The 17,057-nt window shown below is 41.1% G+C and overlaps 1 protein-coding gene across 1 annotated transcript; it reads right to left on the bottom strand.

Annotated features, from left to right (window-relative positions):
• Positions 1–7,663: 7,663 nt before the first annotated feature.
• On the bottom strand, positions 7,664–12,669 carry DYNLT1 (dynein, light chain, Tctex-type 1). Its single transcript, XM_015406791.1, has 5 exons — positions 12,558–12,669; positions 10,627–10,668; positions 8,684–8,807; positions 8,343–8,420; positions 7,664–7,981 (listed from the first exon to the last, which is right to left on the bottom strand). Exons 1-5 carry the CDS (start codon positions 12,582–12,584, stop codon positions 7,911–7,913), a joined length of 342 nt encoding a protein of 113 aa, XP_015262277.1. The 5' UTR covers positions 12,585–12,669; the 3' UTR covers positions 7,664–7,910.
• Between the last annotated feature and the right edge of the window lie 4,388 nt (positions 12,670–17,057).

Raw genomic sequence — 17,057 nt, 5'->3', positions numbered from 1 at the left:
ATTAAACCAGTTTAACATCATTCCTTTATCTGGGCCACACACAGTAGTTGGGAGCTGAGATGTGGTGTCCGTGTAATTTCACTGTTTTAGCCAAAGGAGTATCTAAGGAGGAGATTGACTTGTGTGGCTGCATATTTCCCACAGCCAGCTGAGGTGTTGGTAATGTAAGTGCCTTTTGTTAAGGTGTTTTGATGTTTTTAGCAACTGTGGAAGCTGAATCTGTTTTGAGTTAGGTTTCGGGGTGAAGTACAACGAGGCTGCTCCATAAAGTAAAATAATAAGACAGTTTCTACAGTTGAAGGGTGTGACACGGCCTAGGAGAAGTGTGCAATGTTAGGACTTTTTCCTTTAGATATAAGCTGCTCTTCCTGTGTAGACATGTTTTGCTTGAAGAGATGCCTTTTGTGGAATCTGTAAAAAGGCTTGCTAATGCACTGTTGGTATAAAAATACCTCTGTGTGAGCATAGAGGCATTACACCCCTAAGTGTATAAGCTTGTTCCAGAGTGCTTTTCGTTGGCATCCACTCCTTGCTGGCCCTTGTTTTCACCCTTACCACATGTGATAGTACCACAAATTTAAATTTGTTACTGTAGCTGAAGCCATATCTGAAGCCCTGCAGCTGCCAATGAAGTCTTGTGCTGAAACAAGACAACTTCCAGTGCCAGTAAGTCTGAAAAAGCAGCATAACTAGGGCTGCACTGAATACTCTCCACTTTAAATGTTTGAATAGAAACTAGCATATGGGCGGGTTCCTCTCCCAATTAATTACCGTTGTTAATATTAATCTTTTCTTTTTAACAAATCCTGCTCAGCATTCTTGTTTTCCTCGGCTGCTGTTTTTCCTTGCTGTTGGCTGCATTTTATTCCATCATGGATTAGTCATGTGAGTGATCCCACCCAATCAAGAATCACAATTTAAAGGTTATGACAGAATGTTATACTTCCAATTAAATCTGGCTGTCATCATTGAGGGTGGGGATAAGTAAACTTTTGCAGAGAATATTGAAAAACTCTTGGGAAAATATCAGCACTGTTGAAATGTACAAGAGTAAGTAATTTTGGATGAACTGTAAACCCAAGCCAGTAAAGCAGGGGTTCCCCGTGTGGTGCCCACTGACACATTTCCAGAAACTGACCAAGTGTTTTTAGAAAATGGGTGGTGCCAGGTGGAACTTCTGTCCAGCTGGGCTTCTGATTGACTATTGGGAGATCTGATTGGTTGCACAGATTTTTTAAAAATGTTTCAGCGGCAGATGCCACCAAAACAGAAGGTTCTTCACTGTGTGCCTGAAGGAATGCTGTGTTATGCAATAAAATATTTTTAAATAGGTTCATTTTAAAATGTCCGTGTATGCAAGGAAATATTTTTAAATAATAGGTTCATTTTAAAATGTCCCGTTAAGCAGAGCTTCCACCTGAAATGTGGAGGAGTTACTGTCAAGAGTTATGCCTAAAGTCACTTCCTGACATTTTGTGGTTTGGCACGTTCCTCCTGTGGCAGCCATATTGTGTTTGCGCCCACCACTCTGTGTCAGACTTCCAAAGGTGCTCGCTGGCTTGCAGTGGTTGGGGACCTCTACAGTAGAACGAAGTGCTAGGGAGGGAACAGAAAATCTGTTTATGCCAAAATAATTTGAAAGAAAAGGAAGGGTGTTTAGCAAGAGACTTGCCAGCATGGTCCTGTGCATCTTTACTTGGGTTCTCAGTAAACTCAGTGTGTCATGCTTTTAAAATATACAAAGGACTGCAGCTTTACAGTGAGAATCTTCTTGACTGGTGATGGAGCCAAAAGGCAATTGTTGCATTGAAAACATGTAGTCCTGTCTATTGCATTTTTTAGTCATATGTTCCAATTGTGCCAGTAATTTATATAAAAAAACTCTTTAAACCACTGTACAACTGAATTCAACTTTTGTAAATAAATGTAAAATGAAGTAAACCTCTAGAGAAATTTTATACCAAACCATGGCGAGAGGATGTGCGAAGTATTATCTTCATGTTAACGAGAAGCTGTAAATACAACTTTGCTTTTGCGGGGGAGATATGCATGGTGTATCTTGATGTGTCTTCTACGTGCTTGGGGGAGTTGCTGTTTTGTAATAATGATTTGCCAAGAACACTGGAAATAACTTTCCCTGGGCTGGAATCTAAGAGCAAAATTAATGTCTACTTGAAGAAAATATTGGGGGCCGTAAGTGCTTAGGAGGCCATGTGCATAATAAAATCATTGTGTTCAATATGTTCATAATAAAGTTTTATACTGTACCTACATAAATTGTGTTCATTCTTGCAGATGATAATAAACACGACCGTTCTTTAAATGTTTTGCGTCTGGATATGTAAATTACTCTGGTGGTACATAATAGAGGTAAAACGGCTCTGACAGTAGTGTTAAATATATCAGCACTCGATATGAATTAATAAAAGCACACACAAAAAAATCTGTTTCGTAATATTTCCTGTGTGATTCTGAAAAGGGCCATAGTAGACTGATAAAGCACATCTCCAGCTGAATAGATCTTGGGGAGCAGGGCCAAATGAAGGCCTCCGTTGGGAGTCCAGAATACTGAGCAGACAGATCAGTGATCTGGCTTAGTGTAGGGCTACTTCATATATTCACTAGTGGAGGACTTCTAGGGGACATGTCTCCCCTTCCTTCCCTGGCAGCCCCAGTAGCCTCTCCTCTTTCCATTTCTGTCTCACTTGCATCAACCAACCTGCCTCTGTCTAGGCCCCCAGTCATCAGCTTTACCTCCCCCCGGCAATCTCTTCCCTTCTGTTCTCTCCTTTTCCTGGTTCCTTCCCTTTCATCTTTTACCTTTTTCAGTCTCCATTCCCCCCCCCACCTCAATACTGTTGGCTGACAGAAACCCAGACTTTATTTTAAACATTTCTATGTTGCATTTCCACCCAAATAGGGTCCTCAAGGCAGCGATCAAAACATTTCAGTAAAGACATACAGACACACAACACAACCAGTGATGAAAAACAATAACTATTATTGGGGGTACACCAAACATAACAAAAGACAGAAGACAGTGATAGCGTATGACAGACAAATCTCCCCGGGGAGGGATTTCCAAAGTTTTGGCACCATGATGATGGACCTTTTCTCTGGTTGCCACTAGTCTAGCCTGAGATAGTGGGAGCACCCAAAGCAGGGCCTCTGAAGATGACCAGAGTGGATGGGTAGGTTCATATGGGAGAATATGGTTCTTCAGATATGTTGGTTCAAGGCCATACAGGGCTTTAAAAGTTCATACCAGCACCTTGAATTGAGTCCTGAGGCAAATTGTGAGCCAGTGTAGATGGAACAAGATTGGAGTGATATGGGCCATATGACCCATACCAGTCAATATTCTGGCCACAGCACTGTACCAACTGTAAGTTCTGGACAGCCATCAAGGGTGGTAATGTAATCTAGATGTTATCAGGGGATGTACCAAAATGGCAAGATTTTTCCTGCCCAGGAAGGGCTGTACTTGCATCATCAGCCAAAGCTGCTGAAATGTACCCCTGGCCACTGCTGCCACCTGTTTATCCAACTTGACAATATTGACAATGTTGTTGTTGCCTAGAATGGCCACCAAACTCTTGGAACAGAGTGTCATGAGCTCTCAGTGGATGGTCATCTTTTAAAGCTACAAATGTTGCTGCTATTATGTTGGAGGTTTTACCTCCCCTATTGTAATATTTTTAGATTTCAGCTTTTTCTTCGAACCTGGAGCTTTCCTCGGTTTTGTACAAAAATCATCCTTGTCTGTCCCTGGCCACATCATGTGAATTTTTTGATCCACACTCTGGGGTCTGTTTCATAATTAGATATATGTTAATCCACTATCCATAGATGGAGATGTTTATCAGATCAGATGACAAACATTTGTAAAAGGCATTTTAGAGTAGTTTTGCTGGGATTGTGCATTTTCTGAGGAAAAATGACATTGTTAATGGCAAACTCAATAGTTAGCAGCCAATGGATCTTTTTTGTTTTATTTTATATTTTGCTTCTGGTTCTGAGGATTAAAAAATGGAAGTAGGTGGAGAAATGATTTTAATAATTGGTCTTTGAAGAGATTAAACTTTTAGTAGACAGCAATTATTTTTCTAGTTTTCTTCAGTGATGTCTGAGCATGAGTAGTAGTAGTCCAAGGGATGTACGTCTGTGGATCCAGAGCACACTGGATAGTAATATTTTTAAATAGCAATAAATTGAATTTTTAAGAAAATTGGATTTTTAAAAAATTGGTTTAAAATGAAATCTGAATTTAATGCAATAATAATCTCTTAAAAGTGAACTTTTAAACCTATTATGAATTTAAGAAAAGGTTTATTTTGCTAGTAAAACATTAACTGTTGCCATACAGCACAGTACTTATATCATGGCTTGATACTGGGGCTCATGACTGGCAAGTAATCACAGATGTTGCTTTCACTAGTAACCCAACCTTTGCTTCTGGTTGTGGTGTATTAGGGCAGGGAAGCTCAATAGCAAAGGAAAAGTGGCACTAAAACAAAGGAATACTAGAAAGAAGCACCATCTTTTAGCCTTGTTTCTAACAAGTGCCTGTCTATGAAATTCCATGACTGCAGCTTGTAAGAGAGTAATATTTGGAGTAATAAGCAATAAATGGTCAACAAAATAAATGGTCAGTGAATTAGCAATGTTGCATATTTTTGACAATACAAAGTTAAATATTTAAGGAAGTTATGGTATACCCCCTGAGGTTCTATATCAGTAATGGCGAACCTTTTAGAGACCGAGTGTCCAAACTGCGACCCAAAACCCACTTATTTATCACAAAGTGCCAACACGGCAATTTAACCTGAATACCAAGGTTGTACTTTAGAAAAAAAAAACTCGTACATTAACATAAGATGATCCAAACAAAGCAAGGAAAGCAATCCCAAATGCTTTCATCTACTTAAAAATTATTTGGCAGAGGATTCGACACTTTAATGATAGCCTGGGCCTTGCTGGGGCAATGTCACCCATGCCCACAGAGAGGGCTCTGAGTGCCACCTCTGGCACCCGTGCCATAGGTTCGCCACCACTGTTCTATATACAAAGTTTGAAATGACTTTTTAAAACAACAACTGATCAGTATGCACTTTTACTTAAGCATCAAGATAATGAAAACTTGTGATTTAAATCATTACTTTAAATTGGCCTTTTGTTCTTGTAGATTTAAGTTGCTGATTTAAGTCTGAAACAGAACGTGGAAAGGTTGGAACTCAGGTGCAGATGTGGGAAGCTGGGAGGGGGTAGCAGGTTCCAAAAGTAAGCCTTCGAAGAAAATTATTGAATGTCATCTAAACAAAGGCTGGGCTTCATGTCTATGCACTTAATGGCTTGCACACAGCTAGTGGGATTTTTTCATTCCATAGTTTCTAAAGTGGCTATGGGATGCTGCCCTTTTGAGGATGGGGGTGGGATTGCTTTCTCAATAACCTTAGGAACCTTTCATAGTAAGCATTTGTCTGGTTCATTGCTCGCTGTCTTGGAACTCTAGTCCAGCAGTTCCCAGTCCAAATTTTCTTGGTATGGTGACCCATCCAAAGCTGACCCAAGGTTTTTTTTGCACCCTAGGTAAACTATGACCTCAGCACCCATCTAGTTTAGCATTCAATTTTTACAGTGGCTAACCAGATGTTTCTGAGAAACCAACAAACATCGCACAAAGGGCACAGCTGCCCCCAGTATGAACCCCAGGCAAGTGGCATTCTGACATACGTAAGCTCTACATATGGAGGTTACATGCCACCCTTTGACCACCCTCTCCTTCTCCATTACTCCAATTGCCCGTAAGATTCTACAAAACTCATGTTCTGCTTGATCAACATGTATATGCAGTGAAGAAAAAAATACCAATATATGAAATGGAAGATACTGTTTCCAGGGTCAGATCTTGGTTTCCAAAATACGAGAGAGCAATGGAAAGGGCAAAGTGGCCGTTAGGGAAGGAGGACCTACAATCCACTTCCAGAGACTTCAAGACCTACTTTTGGGTCCCGACCCACAGGTTGGGAAACACTGCTCTAGTCAAGTAATCTTGTTTTAGTACCTCCTATAAGAAGAGTTTTAGCTTGTCTCCAGTAGAGGGCAATATAAGATGCAAAAGGTAGCCTAGGCCAGTCTTATATCATATATACCATATAGGTCTGTTATAGAACAATTATGTGCTGCCTGAAGCTGTTGCTCAGTGCCAAATCATCTTATGATCCACATGCCTAGCCATTGTAGGATGTGCCATACCTATCATTCTTAACAGAAAACTTATTTAACATTAAAATATAGCATTGCTAAAATGTTCCTATTAGAAGTCATTTTCAATTAGAAAGCCAAGAGAACACGAGGCCTAGGTGCTGTCCCTTTCCCTAGCATCTCCGTCAAAGGACTGGCAAAGACTATTGGCACAGACTTAATGATGCCCTAGAATGTTGCTTGAGGGCCATCTGATACAGTAGGTTCTTGGAAAACTTTATATCACCCTTCCTCTCGTTACAGAATTCAAAAGCTTCAAAGTTGCAATCATGTGCCTTCCAACAGTGTGCTAGAAATTACAGTGTTCTGCTGCCTACTGGGACCTTAGTCCCTTGAGGGGAAAATGCAACTTCAGAACACAGTGTGTAGCACTACAGAATTTAACACACAGGCTGATCCTAGGCACACAGAAGCCCTTGAATGTATGTACTTGAAGTAGGGGTGCTAGCCTCCAGGTGGGACTTGGGATCCCCTGAAATTACAGCTCATCCCAACTATAGATATCAATTCCTCGGCAGGAAATGGATAGTTTGAAGGGCAGTCTTGATGGCATTGTACCCCACTGAGGACCCAATACTCCCCAGTTTCCATCCTCACATCTCTAGGACTTTCCCAACCTGGATCTGGCAGTCCTACCCCCTACTGGTGGCCAGGGGGGACCTAGCAACCCTATGTAAGCAGCAATGAATATTGTGTATTTGATACAATAACTCAAGTAGAAATAAAATGCCCCCGTTCTCTGAATTCTGTTCAAGGCATGGAATGGCATCAGAATTATTGAGAAGCACAGACCTGGCAACCCTAACTTGAAGAACTTTGGGGGTAAGGCCGTTTCTTATTTTTAAGAAAAATGCCAGGATACCGATACCATACCTAATATACAACAGGGCTCCCAAGAGCCTTGTGAAAAAGACCTAAAGACCATCAACACAAAATGCTTCAGACAAATTAGTTATAAGTAATTATAGCCGGAAATTTTCTCCCCGAAAGCTATTTCATACCGTAACCTAACCTCATTATCTACTACAGTCAGCAATCAGCACTACTACCCAGGAACCTTCTAATACACGAACCCCTACCCAAACCCTAGCTTTTTTACATGGAAAGAGTGGCTTATCTACAAAAACCACTATCAGTCCCAGTAAGTGGATACTGTCAGCTACTTACATGGCTGCTTTATGTATGAAGACTTCACGTGAAGCTTCACATTCTAAATCGTTTCTATGCCAAGAACACCACCTGAGAATTAGTCTATTAGGACCAAGCTATTAAGGCACTTAATGTTAAGCCCCACTTCTTGAATTTGTTCCCTTTCAAAATGACTGTACAGGCACATGTTCAGAACTTCAATAATTTAATAACAAAAACTGTGAAAAGTTAAATCTTCAAACTAGGTGGAGTAAAGCTGAAGAACTGCAGCAGGTTTCAGGTTTCAGCACCTTGAGAAAGAGTCCTTAAAGAGTTAAGACAAAGAGTGCATCGATAATGGGTAAGGAATGATGTGTTTGTGTAACCACATAAAACTTGCTCTCCCATTCTCTCACAGGAAGGAAAAGTTCTTTAAACACAAAGTTGTTCAGTGAATTCACAGTTTCAGTGAACTATGAAATGGAAGGGATGAGACAGGCTGAAGAATTCCAAGGCAATCATATTGCAAGTCCAAAGGCACTGACAATACAGTACATAGTCTTGTTCTCCCATCTCACTGTGCAGGTTCCTACAAGAAAGAAAATTCAAAATTAGGATGGCTCCTGGTTGCAACACTGTCACTAAGTTCGGGTCCAGGGTAATTTTGTATTATGTAGACACCTTCAGAAGGGCACTCAGCTGAGATGCTTATCTGATCTGCAATGCCCCCATATTCAGGCACGCTATAATTGTTCCACAGAAACCCCTATGATACTATCGGGGTAATAAAGAAAGACGTTACTTGTACTAACAAGCATGTCTTACCCCTACAATAAGTACTGAAAGGAATCTGTTAACATCGGATTTTTGCTGAGAATGTTTGCTAGCTTGCGCAAATATCATGTGAAACATTTCAATAAGAAATTGAGAAAGTATTAAAAGTCACACACCATCAGCAGAGTTGTCCCAGAAACAAGAGCTTGCTGTGTGAAGTCCAGCACCATTCTTTTGCATAATGACACATGTAACTGTAAATTACAGAAGACATATTTGCTTGTTAGAAAGGGTATGTGTCCACTCCATGAGCTGCACAGTTACATCTATTATAGCTTCAAAGAGATAGCTATGGTAATCTTTCACTTCCATGTCCTTTGAAGATGACATAAAACAAGTAATTAATTGTTGCCCATCTCTCCTCTTCTACTTTTCATTTGAACTTGAATGTTCTGTTTATTTGAAACTGTTACTATCAAATTAATAAAACACTCAATGCAGAAATATATTAACTTACCGACATATTTAAAAGGTTTCCCCAGCTTTGTTAGCTGACTTAGAATTTGTTCTACAACACTGGTGGTCCACTGGTTCACTTTGCTGTGCAAATACGCATTGCCGCCTATTGTGCCTTCTATAGCCTACAAATAAGAAGCCAACAGTATTATTCATCCACTCTCCTACTCACCAGCACTTTTAAAAATCAACATTAAAGTGAACAGGCTTTCTCCAACTGATCTGAGATGCACCTGACCTGTTATGTCACTCCCCATAGTTTCTCCCTCCGCTCCCTTCAAAGATTCAAGCAGAAAGGAGAAAATTACCTAGGAATTTCACTGTCTTAAATTTATCCTGGCAAATTTAAATAGTAGGAGCCAGAGCAGCACCTCTGTGGTTCATAAAAATTGTGCCAGTGAAGTTCAATGTACTGTATCACCAGAAAGACACATGAGTTCTTTAATTCTGAAGCCACAACAGCAGTGGGGGAAAAACCTTTGGAAATGAAGACCCAACATGAAACCGCCCAAATTAACCTCCACCTAAGGAAATGCATCTGGCCACCCCATCCTATCCTATGGTCTCAGCAATGGATTCCACACTTTGCAGATAAAGCCTCAGCATAAGGCAGCTTCGTGTGTATACGTACCTGTGGACTGGTAAATGAAGATGCTGCTTATCAAACACAAGTGCCCATTTTGGTTTCGCTACAAATTCAAACTGCACAAACAATACAGGATCTAAACATACCAGAGCCTGGTAAGCATTTTAAGATGGTAACCATAAAGGGCATTTAGCACAAATAAGCTATCAGTGTACTCACTTTGCGTCATTGACGGAATTAACTTTATATTTTGTCCTTTATCCTATTCAGTGCCTGCTAGTTAAGGTTCTTATAACCTTCACTCCCTGTCCTAGAGGTTGCCACAACAGAAGTTCAGTAAACAAGATACCAGATTCCTGGCAACACTTCACTAGAATCCAGTTGCCTTAAGCTCACTTAACCACATTGATCTCAAGCCACATCACAAACCTTACCTGGAATTTAATGAAAGAAATGGGGAGTCAGATTCAACCCAGAGTGAAGGCTTGAAATAATAATTTAAAAATCCATTAGCTTGGAGCGCCATTTACTTTCTTCAGCTTTATACTTTGAATTAAGAACCCCGTACACGCGAACCCTGGCTCTATCAAGGTCAGTATTGTCTACTGTGAGTGGCAGCAGCTCTCTCCAAGGTCTCAGGTGGAAGTCTCTGACATCACATCACCTAATCCTTTTGCCTTGAGATGGTGGGGACTGAACCTACACCATCCTGCATGCAAAGCAGCTATGCTACCACAGACCTCCTGCTCTCCCCCCCCCCTTCCCCAGTAGCCTTAGCTGAACCTGGACCTTTTTGGAGAGAGAGAACCAGTGTATAGTATTATAGTTAAAGAGGCCTTGGGCTGGACACTAAACTCCTGCTAGGGCTCCTAACCTCACCTCTGCCCCTGACTCCTCCTTAGCCTAACCTATCTCATAGAGTTGTGTGTGTGTGTGTGTGTGTGTTGGGAAGATAGACCACGTCCATCTAGGTAAGTCTATCTCAGCTCCTTGGAGGAAGGTGTATAAACATAAGGAATAAACATGCATATTCTCACAGAACATGCAACTCTCACTGCTTCCAGGGCAATAGCACAGATCCGTACAGAATTCCATTAGAGAACTCATATATAACAAATATTTTAAGTATTGCAGTATCTGTTAGAAGACTGGTAACATACTTATACTAACAGCTGTTACTCCTATAACAAGTGGTTTCAAAATTACAATGCAGTGTAATGGGCACTCCGTACAACTGATCAGTTTAGAAGCAACATTTTTTGTCTTTTTAAAGAACTACTGCCGAGGAAAGTACAGATGATTTAATGCTACATGTGAGATTACATTCTTGGTGATATGCAACTGAAATATTTTCCTACCTCTTTTATGATGTTGCTAACTTCATCCACAATAAATGCAGTCTTTAAAAAAATCAGAAATAAAATATCAATCAAATGTACTACTTGCACCCTGAACAACAGACAAAAAAGTTATTTCTGAAAGCTATAATGTTCTAAACATTAATCAGATATCCGATTACCTGTTTTTAAAAACTTAACACCTTGTTTCTGCTTTACTGATCACAGTACTGTACAAGGCCCTTTCATCACAACAGTACCCAGTAAAAGCCGCAAATCTACAGTGGAATCTTAAACAGAGAATTGACTTCAATAGATTTAGAAGGTTGGAACTTTCCTTAAGATTGCACTGTTAAACACTTATGTAGAAGCAAACCCCAAAGAAAGATTAAAGATCCAAATTCAAATAGGATGGGGATGACAGTCACATATATGCACTTGTGGAACACAAGAAAGACCATTGCTGCTCCCTTTCACAACCCCTTCCCCATTATCCTCCCTCTAAACCCCTAGGCATCGGACCAATCCAATCTCCCCCCCCTTTCCCCCTCCCACATTTATAAATGTGGTTTATCGGTTGGTTAAAAGGGCCCTGGACCCTAAAAACTGCCATCAACAGCCTTAAAGGACAGTGAAACCTTACAGGGATATCCAACAAACACTGAGAGCTGACTGCGAGCGGAGAACGTTCTACACTGGCTGCTACTGCTGTATGATTATTAAGAACCTCTAGCACTTAATTATGATTTTATATTTGTTTTAACCACAACTATGTTTTAATATAATTATCTGTTTTTATGTGAGCCGCCCTGAGACAGCTTTGTCTGGGAGGGCGGGGTAAAAATCTGAAAAATGAATAAACAAACCCCATTCTTTCTGGAACACTTTCAGTTGTCGTCATTTAATTATATTTTTCCTACATATCTGGATATGCAGAAGTTTCTTTTTTAGAGATGAGTGGCACGGCTGTTTTTATTACCCTTACAGGGCACAATCACTTATTACTATGAATCACTAGTTTAAAGCAGGGGTCCCATATGTGGTGCCCACGGGCATCACAGCACCCACCAACATCTTTCCTGGTGTCCACCAAGTGATTTGAGAAAGTGGGCAGGGCCAGGTGGGGCTTTTGCCCAGTAGGGCTTCTGATTGGCTGTGGGGATGAAAAAGCATCCTATTAAACAAAGCTTCTTTCTGAAATGCTGAAAAGTTACTATAAAAGTTATATATAACTTCACTCTAACATTTCATAGTTGGCTCCACCTTGAGCGGCAGCCAATTTATGTAGTTGCACCCACAGGCTCAAAAAGGTTGGGGACCCATGCTTTAAAGCAATGTTCCCATTCTTACTATTTCCCCTTATTACAGGGTTCTTGTTTTGCCATCAAGTCGCAGCCAACTTATGGTGACCCCACAGGGTTTCCAAGGCAAGAGGTAGTTTGCCATTGCCTGCCTCTGTGTAGAGACCCTGGACTTCCTTGCTGGCATCCCATCCAAATACTGACCAGGACCGACCGTGCTTAGCTTCCGACATCTCCCCAGATCGGGCTATTCTGAGGTTATCCAGGTCAGGGTTTATCACAGGGAAAATTATTTTGCACTGGTAACTTCCCAGTACGGCAACATATTGCAACAAGCAGTGGCATCTCTTTAACATATCACTGTAGTATTATGGAAGAAGTAGCGCTACTGGAGAAGTTGGTTATGGCCAACGGGACTCACTAGCCGCGACTCCCAAGACTGCGGGAGAAGAATGAATGTCAGCGCCCATTATGGGACCCGCGGCGCAACAAAGGGAAAGGGGCGGGGACCGGCTTCTCCTCTCTGCGGCGCTCTCCCATAGCAACGCCTGCTGACAACAAAGGGTCGGACACGGCCGCTGCCCCTTCTCGCCCCAGCCACCCGCCAGCGCTGGGGGAGAGGGGAAATGCCCCCCTCGGGAACCGTTATACCTCCTCAGCAGTCTGGAGCTCGTCCATCTCCGTTCTTCTCCCTCAGCTCCGCCTCCAGCGTAGCAGAGCCCAGCCCAACCTACTCGTTCCTCGGCGCAAGCGGCGACCCACGCACGCGCGGTACGTCGACCTAAGCACTTCCTATTATCTTTTTTTACTAGACAACTGTGCAGTCCCGTCCCTCGGCTCCCAACCAATCAGATGCGGCAAGTTAAGCTTCCCGGAAACGTTGCTGTCTCGCGTCATCTGGTTCTTCTGCTTCCGCATCTAAGTGAATGGGGCGGAATTTGGTTAGCTACTATCTTTTTTGACGTCATCCTCGAGACGAGGCTGAGCCGAAAGAGACCTGGGCGTGACTCTCACGGCGCTTGCGTACTGAAGAACATCATGCTTTTCGTCTTTCTGTTCATCGACTTTGTCTGGCGGCGCAGACGGCTTGATGGTTTCTATGGCGACAGACTCCCCCGTGACGTTGGGCGTAGCCAGCGTGTTTGAATAGCGTGGGGACGTTTTCTCAGTGGCTCTCTCGGCATGTCTGAATTTTAATCGCTTAAAATGCCCTCTCCATTAATTCAGCAGCATTTTAATGGAATTAACTGCTCCTTAAGAAAGAAAAAGTTGGCAAATAGTGAAGTCGTTCACGGGAAATAACTGCTCCTACTGGGGGTACGACGACGGGGACGTGACTCAACATACCGGCAGGCTCGTGAGGCAAAGCCTTGAAGGCTTCTATTCAGCCACCACCTGGCAGGTGCACCGTGCACCTGGGTACTGCTAGCTAGTTGGTAGCTGCCATGCATCTGCACACTGTTGACCCAGCAACCTGCATACTTCCTCTAGCAACACCAGCTAGCAAGGGTGTCAAGTCTGCTTGCTTCCCCTCAGTACTGCACAGGATTGTTGACCTTTTTGTGGGTGTGCCATCTTAGCAGCTACTGCAACGTCTGCTTACAGTAGCTATTGCAAAGAAAAGGGGAGAAAAGTATAGTGCCTACACAGAAGAGGCATTCCCCCTCCTCTACAATGCTGGAGGAAATGTCATTTCTAAGATTAGGCCTGTTGCAACACATGTAGCCATCAGCGGAAACAAAAAAGCAGCTTCTTTTCTTCAGAACTATTGTTGATTGCATCCTTACATCTATATATATATAAAAGAAAGTCCCCTGACGGTAAAATCAACGAGGAGGCCAAACCGCTGGACCTAGAGACACCAAATTCGGGGAGAGCACTCACCCTGGCGTAGGTACTTGCTAAGAAGGGAAATTCAACCCCTAAGTGGGTCAAAAGGGGGACAATGTGCTCCCCCCATTGATTCCTATGTGGCTACCAGGCAGCTGTCTCTCTGCACCCCTGCTCTCTGATTGGTGAGCTGCTGAGCTCAGTGTTCTGAGGTAAAAAAAAAACACCCAATAATTACAGGGGACTGCAGAGAGCTAATGGCAGTTGAGGAAATCAGGAGTGGCCAAGAACCACCTGTGAGGTGAAGCAAAGATGCTGGCCCAGCCTCTCTGATGGCTTCCAACACACTCCCCCCACCTCCACAGTGGCTTCTAATACCCCTCCCCCTCCTACACGGGACAGGCAGCTGCCTGACAGGTGTAGGAGAGGAGGTGGGTGGCTTCCAACACACTCCCCCCACCTCCTACACCTAACAGGCGGTTGTCTGTCAGGTGTAGCCCCACCTCCACCATGGCTTCTAATACTCCCCACTTCCCCTCCTACACTGGACAGGCAGCTGCCTGTCAGGTGTGGGAGAGGAGGTGGGATGCTTACAGCCACCAGGGAGGTTTGCTCAGAAGGATTGCCTTAGCACTGCTGCTGGCCCAGCCTCCCCGATGCCTTTAAATACAATCCCACACACACACACCAGACAGGCCAGTGTCTGTCAGGTGTAGGAGCAGGGCCAAGGTACGAATGTTTATGGGGAGATAGTAAAGGATAGTAAAGGACATTTCTAGAAGCCATTTCAATATGTGCTTCACATATTGAAAGTGTTCAGAAATATATATTTTTTCTTCCTCCGGAATATGAATAACATACAGCTCTGTTTTATGGAAATTAATTGTAAAACCTGAAATTTCGTGAAATAAATTTATTTTTTTCATTTAAAATTGTAACTTTTTTTGGTGTGGTAAGCTAAGTAACTTTGTCGTCCGCGAAGAGTCCTCATTTATATATAGCTGTATTTATTTGAATTCCTGAGATTTTTGGGTCCTGTCTAACTGTCCAAGCTAATGGTTCTAATGAAATCGCAAACAAAAGTGGGGAGAGGGGACACCCCTGTCTCATTCCGTTTGTTAAATAAAGATTTTCTGATCTATAGTTATTTATTTGAATTTGAGCTGAGGGGTTTCTATAGATAGTATCAATTGATCTCCTAAATTGGGGGCCAAAATTCATAATTTTTAATACTTCTTTCAGATAAGGTATCTCTACCTTATCGAATGCTTTTTCAGCATCTAATGCTAAAATAGCAGAACTGATTTTATTTTGTTTACTGTAATTTATAAGGTTAAGGGATTTCCATATACTGTCCATAATTGATCTTCCTGGTATAAATCCTGCCTGATATGGGTGGATATAATTAAAAATTATTTTATTTAATCTAGCAACAAGAATGGAGAAAAATATTTTGAAGTCACGATTCAAAATAGAAATTGGACGATAGGATTCGACTTTATATTTATCTTTGCCAGGTTTTAGTAAAACTATTACTTTGGCTTCCGACCAGGTTTGTGGCATTTTGCCATCAGACATTACAAAATTACAAGTCTGCAAAAGTGGTTGTACTAGTAAGGATTGGAATTTGTGATAAAACTCTATTGGTATCCCATCTCTTCCCACCGATTTGTTTTTCTTAATTTTTCCGAATGCTTCTTTTATTTCTTCCTCATCAATAATTTTTTCCATATATTCCCTATGCCCCTTTGTTAATTTAGAGCCAAATTTGATGTTACTTAAATATTGAATAAAATTAGGATTTGTGTTCCCTGATTGATATATTTTTTATAATAGTTATAAAATGCTTTAGTGATTTCCTTTGAAGATGAGATAGTGTCTCCCTGGTTAGTACATAGAGCTGGAACTTGTAGTGAAGTTGATTTTTGGTTTACCCTATATTTTAACAGTTTTATAGATTTAGATGTCTTAGTAATATATTTTTGTTTCAAGTATAACAATTTTTTTGTATCAATGAGGTCTCCATTAGTTCTAATTTTTTCATTCTGCTAATAATTTTTTATAAATTTTTCCCTCCAAATTTCATGTGTCGTTTTTCCAAATATTTTATTTTTTCTTGCAATTCAGTAATTATTCTTTGTCTATTTTTTTTGTAGGAGGAAGCCATTGACAATAATTTTCCTCTCATAACTACCTTAAAGGCATTGAATGTAAAATATTCCTGGATGTCTTTATATATTTGCTTGCATAGTGTTGTCTGATGTAATAGCACCTGTTCATAGACCATGTCGGGCCTTTTCCATTGTTTTCTATGTTTGAAAAATGACAGGTCACCCACGCATGGTCTGAGAGTGTTCTTGACCCTATATCCACTAGCCTGGTTTGAGTCAGCATATTGCAAATGCTAAAATAAAATCTATTCTGGTGTAAATTACATGAACAGCTGAAAAATATGTAAAATCTCTACTACCCATATTAAAATGGCACCATGTATCATGCACATTAAACATTTGTAAAATTTTCTCCAGTCCTGTAGTTTTTAAACACAATGGCTTTTTCTTTCCTATTTAATTTATGGGTTTTATCTATGTTTGGGTTTATTATCATATTTAAATCTGACCCTATTAACACCCCTCCTTTTTAAAAATTTTGTAGTTTCTCTGTTTCTTTAATAAAAATTTGTTGATCAATGTTAGGTGCATATATGGATGCTATTGTCAAAGGTGAGCTGTCCAGATTACCGCTGATAAAGATGTATCTTCCTCTTTTATCAATCTCAGTTTGTTGGACGTGAAAAGGAGTGTTTTTGGAGATCAAAATTGCAACTCCTCTAGAACTTGACATTCCTGGGGCCTGATAGAGTTGTTCAAACCATTTAGTTTTCAAAATGTAAGGTCTACTGCTTTTTTGATGTGTCTCCTGCAGACATAGGATATTTGGGCGTTCTTTATTCATAAGATTAGTAACTCTTCTAATTTTAATAGGGTTGTTCAGCCCTCTACAATTCCATGTGATAAATTTATAACCTTGGGACATATTAGATATTTGATTTTTAGTTTGGTTCTAATATTTTCCAGTTCTATGCTTGTGCAAATAGTCCTATTTTAAACTACAATTAACTCAACTGCAAACTATAACCAACCCTGGCACCGCACAGGGTTAGAATTCCAGAAGATCCTATAAAGGAAGTAGGGTGACTCTTAAAGTCTCCCTATCTGGAGTTCTCTAAACTAAACGTGGGAGGATTATGTGGTAGTATAACTTAAAATGTGTTGTGTTACCCTTTTGTCTCCCTCTCTCACAAATTATGATAAAGAAATC

The sequence above is a fragment of the Gekko japonicus genome, unplaced genomic scaffold, assembly GCF_001447785.1.
Source record: "Gekko japonicus isolate JY-2015 unplaced genomic scaffold, Gekko_japonicus_V1.1 scaffold655, whole genome shotgun sequence".
In the NCBI taxonomy this organism is placed as follows: domain Eukaryota; kingdom Metazoa; phylum Chordata; class Lepidosauria; order Squamata; family Gekkonidae; genus Gekko; species Gekko japonicus.
Note: the sequence above shows the minus strand (reverse complement) of the source record. Positions and strands in the feature narration are given on the sequence as shown.

Bases quoted from the DNA above. Each gene is read 5' to 3' on its own strand.
- DYNLT1 (XM_015406791.1), bottom strand. From the start codon at position 12,584: ATGGACGAGCTCCAGACTGCTGAGGAG. The intron at 8,808-10,626 runs GTAGGAAAATAT...TCTTATTTGTAG, and splicing joins TTAGCAACATCATAAAAGAG to GCTATAGAAGGCACAATAGG. The intron at 8,421-8,683 runs GTAAGTTAATAT...TGTAATTTACAG, and splicing joins GAAACCTTTTAAATATGTCG to TTACATGTGTCATTATGCAA.